Genomic DNA, 13,564 nt, shown 5'->3' on the forward strand with positions numbered 1-13,564 from the left:
AGCATAGCATGGTCACTTCTGCATAGTCCTTAGATAATAGTCAGAACTCCAAGAAATGTTTGTTGACTGAATAATCATTCATTTGTTCAACTGAAGGCAGTGTCATAGTGGCCAGCCATGCAGCCTGTCACTTGAAGAAAAGTGCTTGAGGAAGAATGAACATTTCAACATTACTTCTTGCTGATCTACAATTTTAACTCTATTTGTACAGCCAGATAACTGAGTACCTGATTTACAGGAATAAATGAGAGTCACCTGTGGCTGTATGTTTGCGTAAGTCCACATACTTTTTACGTAGATTGTTACATTTATGAATTGTGCTACCTACACTCTGATTACAAGTTGTTCTTTACATCAATAACTCATGAAAACCCACTAGGAGAGCATGTCAGATGTAAGAATGGCACCACAGATCACAGATTGAAAAGACCTCTGGGATCATCTGCACAGAGTAGGAAAAACCACTCATGATCACTCTCCTTTGGTTCTGCCTCATTCCGTAATCACTCCACAGGGCCAACTGCACTCCTGGTTTTTCTGACTGACACACAGTTCTGCACATGCTAAATTATCTTTTCTTTTCCATCAGTCTTGAATTTATATGAGTATTTTTAGTGGTAATTATCCTTATAAATGGCAAAAATAATGGTCTCAGGGCATTTTCCTGCAAGCAAGGCTTTGTTGTATCAGAAATGGTAAAAATCAAAATGAAATTAAAAGTATTTAGAAAGTTACATGTACTCAAAATACTATTATTAGAATTTTGAATTTAAATGAAGACACTCATTTTCAGTCAGGAAACTAAATGATATAATAGCCAAATAGTAATTCTTATTCCTGCCCACTTGGCCTTTACAACTTACCAGGTGTTAAGTCTATACATAGAGTAGTGTCCAGTCTTATTATTTAAGAGACAGTCATGTTCTTGTTATCTGCTTTATCTAAAACTTTGTAGTAAAAGAAAATGATACTGAGCCTTGGGGAATCTTTGTTCAGCTGAAGAAAATGAGTAGTTCTGGTACCCAAGCCAATTTTAGATTTTACTTAAAGTACAAAAATCATGCTTCCAAGTAGAGAAAAGAATGCTAGACTAGGCCAAATTATTCTTGGGCAAATGTCTCAAACATATTGGGCTTCGAGTCCTTCCTGTAAATTAAATAGTTAAATTAAATGAATCTAAACACTGAGAGAAATAGAAACTTTATTCCAATGTTGGAAGTCTATTGATAACCAAACAAAGAAGGTATGGAAATCACCATCAGGTCAAAGTTGACATTGGAAACCACTTGTCTTAGGAGGGAGAAAGAGGCAGCCAGAGCAACTTCTGAAAGCATTGTGAAGACAACCTCAGTGAAAATCAGAAATAATGACAATAAATTCAAACCAGTTGTCAGAGTTTATCAGAAGAATGGTCCCAAAGCAGCACCTGACCTGACTGCCAACTAACCTGAAATTCAACAGTTGAAGTTTGAGTGGCATGTTTATAAAATCAAACGTCTTCTTGAAGCTATATGTGAAAATGAAACTGTAGCTTACAAATAGAAGAAGTGGCTACCAAAAGACTACCTATAATTTGGAGTTCATTTTAGGTCACATATCAGTCTTGTATGTTACAGCCAGCTATGGAAATGACACTACCAGTGTCAATTCCCAATTGGTCAGGAAGAATACTTGGAAGAAACATTTCAGAAGGTAATCGGTGTTTGCTGTTAACAAAAATGGCCACACCAATATATACCATCTTCCCATTCCAAAATGAAATATTTTTTGCCACAGATATCACAGACAGTTTTATACAGAAAACAAGTGCCAAACATATAGAAGTTCAACACTAATTTCTCCTTACACAAAATACAGGTGACCCCTTTGGCCACCAACCTGTTGCTCAAGCTAGTTTTAGAAACCCTGTCAGGAAGAATAAAAATTTCTGTGGCTTCTGGAACCTTTTGGGGGTATAAGGTCTTGACCAGCAAATATGAAAGTATATTGTAAGGTTACCTCTTAATATCAATACTTAGTATCACATTTTGGGTCTTGTAAGTGCTCCCATATGTTTCAGAAACAATTAAATTTTTATTGACATTTTGGCCTGCCTCCTAAAGATGAATATCCTTCAGCTGTTAAACATTTGATAGGCTTGAAGTTGGGAACGTTTTTCTATTTAATATTTTTATGCTCTTGAATATGTACATACAGAAAAGGCAAGAGGTGACCTGAGGCTTTTGAAGTAGTAATCAAACTCTAGGAAAAAGGCAGAGACTTTCAAAAACCTTTCTGGCTGTCTTTTGAGAGAGGAGGGAATAATTAGTAGACTTTTGTCATATGATTAAGATTATCAAATCAGGATCGGTTCTACATACACCAATAAGCTCTGATCTGGTTCCTTGTTGTGTAACAGTATAAAGAATGAGGAAAGCTTGTGCACTGGAAAATAAGTTTGTTTAAAGGGTCTCGAATTAATTAATTTATTTCACCTGGGAAATCGGACTTATTTTTTTATTATTATTTTTTATTTTCCAACTGGGAAAGCAAACCGCTGACCTTCAAGTTACTAACATCGACAGGACTTGAAAAGAGAAGGGAGTATGTAACCTCATCAAAAAGGACTGAAATAGTCAGATACTATTCCCCAATATTACAGATTTCCAGTCTTACAGGATTCTAGGCAAATAACCAGAATATCACTCTGGGGTACACCTTCCTGTGTAAGCAATGACCTGGACTAGACCCTCCTAACAGCAGCTCTCCAAGCCTCCGCAGTCAATTCCTTCCTTAATTTGCCTTCACTTTGAGAAAGAAGAAAGAAAACAAAATCCCCCCACTCCCCGTTCCCAATCTGTTACATTTCAAAGGAGGAGAAATAACTGGAAAACCCCGTTTCCTTTGAGAAAAGCGTCCGCGGCAGCTACTGCGGGTCTGCCCCACCTTTAGCTTCAGGTTGACAAATGCCTTCAGCGCGTTCTCAGCTCGGCTGGCCCTAGGGGTCCCCTAAAATCGCGCGAGCGTCCGCCCTGTCTGACCTGCCCCCCTGCCGCGGCGCACATTTCAGCTTTTCAGCTTCACGGTGGAGCTCGCAGTAATTGAGTCGGGAGGGTTATTTTTCCTGGCCTCACCTCGCGGTCCTGAGCCTGCAGGGAGCTTTCGGAAAGACATCGCCTCCTCCCCCTGACTCCCCGGCAGCTTCTGAACGCTGCGCGGGTCTCCGCCCCGCGGGAACCAGTGTTGCGATCCATTCCGCGGCGGTTAGAGATTGAGGCCGGAGGCTGACACCACCAGGGACCCAACGGAGGGTTTATTCTGCCCAGCTTCACATTTGGGGGTCAAATCGCATTAAAGTCAAACCACCAACGGGGCGGGGAGCAGGTGATTAATTGCACAAAATAGAGTTACATAAAAAACCTCGCTTTGCAGGCGAGTGACTTGGTTTCCCTCTGTAGCTTTGCCGTCATAAAAAGCAAGTCCCTCCCCTCTCCTGAGTTGGAAGGCGGGGAAAGGTTATCAGCGGCTCCAGAAGGACGCCGGTAGACAGGGTCAGTTTAAGAAGACCGGCAGGCAGGCGTATTAGGCGCGCAGGCTCCCATCCGCGTGGCTATGGGAAGCAAGTTTCCCTCATCCCTTCTTGGAAGGTAAGAGCTTTGACATCTGGAAGTGTCAGAAATGAGCCTTTTGCCATAAATCATCCTGAAAAGCATTCAAATCAGACAAGCGTCTAGAGACCCTTTAGACACTCCACCCCCAAAATCCTAGATCAAAGTGCAGTTCCTGGAACCATAAACACCTATTATATGCAAAATCCTACTTATCTGGAGGATGCCAAAACTGAGAGTAAAGGAAGGGGTAAAGGGGCACTTTTCGCTGTAAATTTCCCATACAAATCTCAAAATTTTTCTTAGCATTATCAACTACCTTCTTGGAGACAGGCTACAGCGCTTCTAAACCCGCCCAAAACGCTTTTCTGGAGTCCTCGGAACAGCTGGCCGGGGCTTTTAGCACACGGGACTGGACCTTCGCCTTTGCCTGCTTTTTTCAACCGGGAGAAGCAGGTGCGAGAGTCTGGGGCTTAGGAGGTGGAAGGCGGGGAAAGAGAATCCACTAGGTCCTAGTGTAGAGGACAGCAATCGCTCCTTAGATATTACTCTAGGGCGGAAACCTGATTGCAAATCGCTGTTCCTCCGAAACTTGCAAAACCCGGAACAGAAAACTCCCGCCCAGCCAATTTTAGCTCTCGTTGAACTCGCCCGCCTGCGTTACATTTGTACCGCAACTCTTTGTAAATGTCCCAGTCCTCTCGGAGGAAAGATCTTTAGGGCGACGAGAACACTAAGAGGAGATCTGGAGGGCAGATATCTTCGATCCCAAGAGAGCAACTTTGTCGCCTCAGAAATGAAAAGAAGCCAACTTCCCTCCTGCTGTTTCCTTGGTCAACTCAGAATCAACCGATAGTATTGGAATCTCCTGAAACCCGGAATAGGGATGGCCCAGTCGGCTTCTGAAACCGAGGCCGGGGAATGGCAGGAATGGGGGGCAGAGAGGATCGGGAAGAAGAGTCCTTCCCCCACCGACATTCCCAGCTGGGAGACGAGCTTGCTGGCAGCGCGTTTATGGAGGGAGGGGGCATCGGGAACCGCGCTGGCGGCTAGCAGACTCCAGAGTCGAGATTATTCGACACGTGTCTTTTATTCCTCACAATCCATTTCTTACGGGTGATTTATGAACGAATCTCTTTGATCAGGGACGGTTTTATCTGTCCAGTGCTACAGATGACAGATGCGGCTGCTAAAATGCCTGGTCCCGCTGCCTAAAAGGTTGCTCCCCCCTCCCAAATGCTGTTGCTTTTTCTCTGGCGGTCCCCACCCCCTGCTTCTTCGTTCTCCTCCCCTAGCCCCAACTCCGTTTGCTGTCTTAGTTGCAATCCCTCTGGGTGGTTAAGTCAACAAAAAAGCGCAGAGCAGGGTCAGTAGGAAGCCAAGGCAGGCATACTTTGGGCACGACATCCTCCTGGTGCCACATTTGTTAGGGTCTTAAGAAGGCCCCCAGCCGGAGACCAGAAGAGCTTGCTCTTTAGGTGGGGGTTGCCTGCCTTCGGAAAGGAGAAGACGAGGTCCTCACAGCCAAGTCCCATGCGTCTGGCTCTGCCCAGAAAAGGCGGGTGCTGGGGTAGAGAGCCAGTACACCGGGGGAAAGCCTCAGCCTGCGGTTCTGTGCGGGCCGCGGGCCGGGGCTCAACAGAACAACCACTTTGGCTTAATTGGGGAGGGAAGGAAGCAGCTGGAAAGGGGGAGAGGGGAGAAGATCACGTTACAGAGCCTCCTAGTCCCTAATAGGTAAAGGAAAAGCGGAGTCTCTGAAGAGGTTATTAATAGTAGGGGTGTGTGTGTGTGTGTGTGTGTTAGTAGTATTTCATTAAAATCATATCCTGGAACAAAGAGTTGTTCTTTCATGTTTCTTTGCTTTGTTATTACTCTGACAGGAGTTCTAAAAACAGGATTTTTCCCAATCAAAGGATCCCTGGAGTTATCTGCCCCCTCCTAGCCTCCTTTCCCTCCACCAAACTGCTCTTGGTATCATTATCCCGGTATGGATTCTATCTTATACTCTTGATTTAGCCAGAGGACATTTAATAGCTGACTGGATTAAATACTGCAGACTCCAGCCTGAGCTATTTGAAAATCCGGGTCGTGGACTGTGCCTAACATCAGAGAAGGAAAACTGATCTATGAGATGTGTTTTAAGTTTCACGTAGTCCGGCGGGGAGAGAAGGAAGAGGAAAAAGGAGTCTCTAGGTTACAAAGTTAGAAGTTTTAAAAGGTGTGTGTTGATGAAGGGTAGGGAGAGAAGTCAGGGGTAGAATGAGGCAAAAGGCAACCGTAGCAAGAAGCTAACAGAAATTCCCTGTATCATAATGTGCAAACGAGATTTATGAGAACATTTTTAAAAATACTGCTCTGGATGTCAGGATTCTTCCCCAGGAAAGGAGTGCTGACTCCATTAGTGCTGACTCTGTTAGGGGTGCATCCACAGACCTCTCTGAAGGACTTATTTGTCATGAAATTTGCAGTAGGAAGATAGTTTCTGCTTCAAGTTTACTTTCAACAGCAGTAACAATTCTTTGGTGTTAAGTTTCAGGAACAAAAGAAGAGGAGAAATGTGGACTGTATTTGTCCAGTACTATGTTTAGAAAATGGAGGCATAGCAGTCCCAAAGGAGGCTGCACACAGCCAAATCTGGGTGTTGGGGTTTGACCCAATATTTCTACAAGCCAGGAAAACCTAGAGAGGCAGCATCTGATGCTCCTCAGTGACCAGGACGTCTGTGAGCCATAACCAAATAATATGATATGCACCCAAGGGTAACAATATATCAAGGCTAGGAATGACTGGATGGGTATTGAGATTAAATGCTATAGAGAGAAAGAGCCTGCCTATCTGGTCTTGGGAATTTTAAAAATTGTCAACCCTTAAAGCTAATATGATCATTGACTATATTTCATTTCTGAGTATGCCTGTAGGAAGCCCAAAAAGGAACAAGATAAACCCTGACAGTAAAATTGGATTTAATATTGCGGAAGAAAATACCCTGACTTTTAAATTTTGTTTAAAGTAGAGAGCTATATGGGTGGCTATATAATAACATGAGCCAGATGTAATGTCAATTTAATAGAGATTTAGGGATAGTGTTGAATTTAAAAGAAGAGCCACAGCACAGTTCATTGAATATATCGTCTTAATATATGGGCAACAAATATTTAAAACCTTATTGTACGCCAAGACCCTGGCCTGAGCTACATGTTAGCATTCACAGTAACCTCTATGAACATTCCTATTCAACATGGAGAAAGGAATTGGACTCTCTTCCACATTTGGCGAACTGCTAATTCGTTTTAATTTTGTTTACAAGCTGAGCTTTCTTTTTGTATGAAAAAAAAAAAAACGCTTCCTCTGTTTACGAGTCATTTTTAAAAATCCTTTTCAATCAAACTGATCACGTATCTTGGTAAAAGCCCTTCCCCATGGGCTCAGGGATTTCAGAGTGCTGGGTCCTGGCCCCATGAGTAAGGGATCACCCGCTCATCTTTCAGCCCATCCAAGCATCTTGGAGGTTAGAATCTGTCAGGCCTGGCATTCCTTTGCTCTTATCACTCTCTACCCCTTCAAAAAGGCAATTGATTAGTTTCAGCTTTTCCAAACCGAGATCCGATATGTTTTTCAGGATCAAAAGTCTTTGAGACGTCCAAAGAGCAATGTGGGAAATGGGTAATGTGAAGAAGGAAAACAGGAGGGGGGTGGTGAAATTCATCTCTCACCCTAACTCTCCAAAGGAACCTAGGGGATGGGCATCTGGGCAGGAGATGGAATTGCAACTTCTGGGAGAAGTACTTAACAACTTAAGATGTGTCTTCCCTTCCTGAAAGCAAATGTTTAAAGAAGAAAAGAGATATCTAGAAAAGGAGGTTGATGATTTATGCCTGGATTTCTCTCCAAGCATTTGCCTTCCTTGTATTTACAGGCGTGTCCCCATTTGCAAGTTGTACATCTGTTCTATTCACGTGATGTTTCATAAAAGCCCTAACATCTGGGCAAGATAAACTTCCTTCAGGTACCTGCTTAACTTTTCACTTGTCACACTCGCATCACATCACCCCCCAAGGCATCCTTTGCCCTATCCCGCCTGCCTCAGTAGTGGCCTCTGTGGGGGTGGGCTGTGCTCCAGTCCGCCCACCTCCCACCCCCATGTCACTGGCCCCCAGTTCCAGCTTCCCACAGTATCACTCCCTCCCAGTGCCAACCTTTGCCATGGCCAGGTTCTTTGAGAGACTCCTGATCCTTAGTCTCCCACTTCAGGCCTGACTGTACAGGTAAATGAGGGTAGCATTTTGAACCCAAGAAAAAATTTGTATTTTGATTCTGTCTTCAGACCAAACCAAAAGGAAAACTGCTGAATACGCCATACAAATTCACATTTAGGTTCGAAAGTCCCTTATACATCTATATATTCCTCAATACAGTGAAAGAAAAGAGCAGCTGATTTTGGTGGTAGTCATTTCCTGAGATTTCCCTCTCTGGTAGATATGCAAACTTCATGTTTTACAGAAACTTAATTTCACTTGCTGGAAATATCCCCTCCCCCCAAGAAGGCTGCCTTCTGGAATGAATGGTTTTAGAGTTGTTTTTTCTTTTCGAATCTGGAATTTTGTTCCTCTGACTTCAGCCTAAATCGCACGAAGGAGGAGGACACATCGACAAACTTGAGAGCGGGTGGGAGAAAAAAAAGAAAATAGAAGGGAAAGAAAATAGTCCACGTAAACAAGAAAGGAGGCTGTTGGAGGCTTTCACTGCAGCAAACCCCAAACCATCTCGTTGCAGGGTGCCCACAAAATCCTGGCTATAATTGAGTGTTTTCTTTGAGGTTTTCTGACCATGTGCTTTTTACCATGGTTACTATGACTCTGACTCCAGAAGCTGAATATTCATCATGATCCCATCCCAACCTTTCAGAAGGCTTATCTCGTTGGTCCTTACAAAGGAGGAGAATCTAAAGGGGGCACGTCTGTGCCAGTGATTTTAACCTGCTCCACCTTCCAGTGACCTGCCACATGCTCCTTCTTACTTTATAGACATCTGGGAATTCCATACATGCCTTAAACTCCAATTACACACCTTCTTCAAAGGACACGTGCTTTGATTTGCTAAGAACATTAAGTGGGCTCACGTCCTGAGGCCTTGGGACAAAAGCGAGGGGAAAATGTATCCCATGTCGGTTTTCCTTTTTTTTAAAATTTAAACTGGGTCCATCCTTTGCTATCCAGTAAATAAAGATAGTTAATAATCCTCCTGTTTGCACATTCGTGGGCTCTCAAAGAGTTGGGAGGTTTCTGAGAAATAGTGGGATTGCCGGCTTTGAGAAAATAGCAAGAAACCGATTTCTCCTTCCACTTTGCCAGTGCACTTTCCTTCCACTTTCACTAGTGCTGGGGGCAGCGCATTCTTTATGACATATAAGCGGAAAATTCTGCAAAAGTGGCCCCCGGGGATCCCCGCCCGACCCCTGTCTGTCCCCTAATGTGGGCCTGTCTCTGGAAATTCCAGGTTGGGCCTTTGCCTGAATCTGTTGCTATTGCTCCCCTTGCTACCGCTGACACTAGGCACTGCTGCCTCCTAGCAGCGGCCAGACGCGGGGCTGGGGGCCTTCCACGCAAACTGATGGAGGTAGAGACATCGCCATTCTCCCCACCGCGCGGGCCGGGCCCGCCACCCACGCAGGCGGATACCATGCCCTTGCCCCTCTCCCATGCCCGCCGCAGGTGAGACCCTTGCTCCCCACGGAGTTCTGTTTGGGTTTCCGTGGCGTTTGTTCCCCGCAGGTTTGTTTGTTTTTCTTCAAATTACAGATGCAGGGAAAACCGCCTGACATCATGAGAGTGGGACAAACGCTCACTTTGAAGGATTCCTGGGCAGGACTTCAAGTGAAATCATATGCCTGAGAAGAACTTGATACTGGTCTAGAGAAAATAACCAGTTCTGACTTTGCCAAACCATGGAATGTGCAAAATGCTCTACTTTTTCGCAAGAGGCCAAGTGTCCTTTAAAAAGCTCCATTATGAACATGAACCTTAAGATCGAAGGGTCAAGAAGTTTGTGCCGTTGTTGAGTATGGGAAAAAATTTACACACATTGTGCAAGTTTCTGCTTCTTAACATTATTTTATTAATAATATGTTCCACTTTGGCGAGGGTACCTGTAACTGTGCATGAATTATCATTATCATCTGGACATGTGCTTGGCATGTATGTGCACAAAAGGGGAAATGTGCATATGGGTAAAAAATTACTGCTTTCTTGTGACTAAAGGCTATCAATCTGACCAACCTATAAACAAGATGAAAATAATCAATAGCACAGTAAAGGAAACATTCAATTGTCTACAGTTTGACCAAGACAATTTAATACAATACTTTCCCCTAGCAAATGCATTCTAGCTGAAGGAAAAAAGATCCCGAGTGAACCAACACATTAATTGGAAAGCATTAGCTTCTTATTTCTGAAACAGAGGTAATTCATTTTATGTGTTCTTTAAGAGTAGGTAGCAAAAATAAAATGAAATAAAATCAAAAGAAGATATAATGGTGGAGGGAAAGAAACAGGTGGCTTCATTTCTATTCTAAAAAAGAATTTCACGATTTATGTCTTGTGTATATGGGGGTAGGGATTAGAGTCTGCAAGCTGGAGATTGCATTATAGTTCTTAATATTTTTCATTGTGCAGTTGCCTCATTCAAAATACAATTATTTACCACCTTTTTCATTCATTTATTTCTCTGAAAATCTGGGGGGAAACATTACCTTCAGTTTAGTATTTAATATTACTATAAATATGGTATTTGCTTTTCTCTAAAGTGTTTCCTCTTATGAAAGAAGTAGAAAAAGCAAAACACATTTTAAAAAGAAAAAAAAAGAAAGGCAAATGGAAAGCTACCTTTCTTTGACACAATTAGTTCTTATATCCAAAGTTAAGATAACAATTACCTTCTCAGCAGTGATGACCAGCTCCATCCTGGTATACCTCAAGAAATCTGAAATATCAAATAGTCAGACCAAGCTAGTGAACAAGGAGACTCCTCATGAATAATTCAGAAAATGGAAGTGGTTGGACGATACATACAGAAGAGAATTACCAACCTAATGCTTTCCCTCATCCTTCTAGGGCACCCTCCTTACAATTCTAAACCTACCTTACACACCACACACACACACACACACACACACCACAAATACGCCAACACATAATCGCCTTCCCTTTCTGTTATTTGCTAAAGGACTATCAAAATCCAAAAATAATACTTCTCCAAGCTTTCAGTAATGTTTTAATACAAGTAAATGCTGCAGACTCCTTATTGTAAAATACTGTCTGAAATATTAACAATAAATTCATAATATTCTTATGTCAGCATTCTATGGTGCTGTGTGAAGAAGAAAACAAAAACCTTCAGGCAATAAAATAACCTCGACCTAAGCGAAGCAACAACGATCTCTTTGGATACATACATTTATTAGTCACTGTTTGAATTAGGCACCAAAATAATTTTCCAGTTTGAAAGCTTCCCCAGTTACACTTGAATGCAGTAAATTGGATGTAAAAGTTAAGAACTGATACAAAATCACTATTTCTAATAATGTTAAAAGCCAGTATGTTCCTGGCCCAGAAATAATCAGAATGAAGTAAAATATCAGACATCCCCATTTGCCCATTATTGTTTTACTTAACTTCAGATTGTGTATGTGTGGGTATGTATGATCTCACCAGGGAAAAATTCTGTGTAATTTTAGATAAAATATATTTGCTAATGAATTGACTAGAAACTGCATAGCTGTAGTATTTAAAACTGTGATTGTTCCAACAGTTACCAAGGATACTGGAAGTTCAGTCTTATATTCTTCACACATAAAAAAGAATGATGCTTCCCAAATAGCATCAATATAGGGATATATTAACTTTTCTTTTTAGCAAACAAGACACTAAATGTCATATTCATTCCTGAGAGAAGAGTTAAGCAAATTACAAATGGAATTTTCCCTTTTCTGCTGATTTGCACTTTGTTATCTATGCATTTCTGGTCATTTCTATGTGTGTACAGAAAATTTTCATAACACTATGTATCTTTTCACTGAAAACCTGTTATTTAGGAATCTTCACAAACAGTGCAGAGCATGACAAAAAGTACATAATAAGAGAATAGTGCAGGTTTCATACTCCTTATTTGCATTTAACGGTTTTACAACTACCACCTCAAAATATAAGGGAGGTGAATAGCAAATTTGCTAGTTTTTGCTGTTTGAAGATGATATGAAGAAGAGATGCTACTAAGCCCACTGAATACCAAGATGGAATAATAATAAAGCTGTCTTTTTAAATAACATGCTTGTGCCTGTCAGTAGCTGCTTTATTTGAGTTTTTCACTGTTTTGTTTATATTAGTGCCCCCTCCCTCCTGGGTGCCTCTAGAATTAAACAAGCAGGTATTTACCACCAACTTAATCTTTAGCTTTAAAAATATAGACCAAACTCTAAGGTTCTTTAAATTTTTTTATCATATTTATTTATTGCAGAAAAATATACAAAGATATTTACAAAACAATCATAAAAATATGAATGCATTTAGACACCGGATCTATTTGCATTTTTACCATGGGTCCTCAATAAATAAATAGAATGTTGTTTTTTGTATTTTAAGTTTTTTTTTCCCCCTCAGAGGAAGGATGAAAAAAAGAATTAACTGACTATGGTTTTGCAGGCCAGTTTGATCCCAGTATTATTTCTAAAGGTGTTCTTATAGTTCCTCTGATAGTTACCATTTTAAAATAGAGAAAGTCCGTAATGATGCCTTTCCTTTCAGTGGCTGATTGGCACGACCTCTTGAGAATGCATGCATGAAAAAAATAAAAATAAAAACATTCTTCGTCAAAAAAAAAAAAACACACACACACAAACAACTGTTCAGACTTCTATCAGAATGCAGAGGTGTGAGGATGGTGCCGCTGCCCGTCTGGGAATCACTGTCCACGGGCCTGTCTCGCTTTCTCTTTTAAAAGTGCGCCCCACGCCCTGTTTCTTTGAATTTGGATTTTGCTCTTCTAATTTCCAAGAAAATCTGTGGCATATATTTTTATTTTTAGTTATCCAGCTCCAGAGTCTCTAGACTGTCCATTTTCTCCTTCTCTGGAAACAATGACATCTGCAAAAACCCAGAGGGGGGAGTCAGTTATTGTTTAGGTCTCTGTGGCTGTTTTCTAAGACTAGTGAGCACTGTTCTTATCACCACCACCGAGAAATTAAGCTGAACAACCTGGAAGGATTTCAGCCCAAGGGCAAGAGGAAGTGGGTGGGTGGAAAGGAGGAGGAGGTGGAATTTGTTTTAAAACATATGTTTTAAGGAGAACAAAAATTGAAAGCTGAAAGAAAGGGTGGCACTGGCAAAACGGTCCTTACCCGTGACCCCTGGGTGTCTCTGTCTCCCCTCCTGTCACGCACACTCACGCGCACACACACCCCTCACCAGGGCGCATCCCCCTGGAGACTGCTCTCCCTAACGGGGTCCGACCGGCCTACCCGGGACGCTGGGGACGCGAGGCAACGGTGCCAAGTGAGGTGGGAAGGCTGAGAGGAGAGTGGGAGAGGGGAGGAAATCGAGGTGGACTGGGAACAGCGGCCTGGCCGGCCAGTCGTCTGCCACCTGAGAGGCGAAGGGGTGCAGCGGCGCGGTCCTTACCTAGGTCTCCGGCCCTGCTGAGGGGGTGGGGGGCTCCGCCTGCTAGTGGGACGCGGACATGGACCAGGCCCCCTCCATCCTCCAGACCGAGAAGGCGTAGCTGAGCCGCTCGTGAGCCACATAGCTGCAGCTTGCCATCTTGGAGTCCAGCTCGTCGCTCTGGAGGACCTGGTAGAGGAAGTCGATGTACCTGGCCGCCAGCTTGAGGGTCTGAATCTTGCTCAGCTTGTCCGAGGGCAGCGTTGGGATGATCTTCCGCAGCGCGGCGAACGCCTCGTTCAGCGACTGGGTGCGCTGGCGCTC

General features: G+C 42.8%; 1 protein-coding gene across 1 annotated transcript in view; it reads right to left on the minus strand.

The window, feature by feature from the left end:
• Positions 1 to 13,564, minus strand: part of TWIST1 (twist family bHLH transcription factor 1) — a 97,714-nt gene that overhangs the window by 83,207 nt on the left and 943 nt on the right. Inside the window, exons 2-3 of the mRNA XM_011944206.1 lie at positions 13,262 to 13,561; positions 10,522 to 10,568 (exon numbers count right to left, since the gene is read on the minus strand). Of these exons, the coding sequence (XP_011799596.1) occupies positions 13,304 to 13,561 (258 nt within the window). The 3' untranslated portion in view covers positions 10,522 to 10,568; positions 13,262 to 13,303. The remainder of the gene's footprint in view (positions 1 to 10,521; positions 10,569 to 13,261; positions 13,562 to 13,564) is intronic.

The sequence above is a fragment of the Colobus angolensis genome, unplaced genomic scaffold, assembly GCF_000951035.1.
Source record: "Colobus angolensis palliatus isolate OR3802 unplaced genomic scaffold, Cang.pa_1.0 Scaffold229, whole genome shotgun sequence".
In the NCBI taxonomy this organism is placed as follows: domain Eukaryota; kingdom Metazoa; phylum Chordata; class Mammalia; order Primates; family Cercopithecidae; genus Colobus; species Colobus angolensis.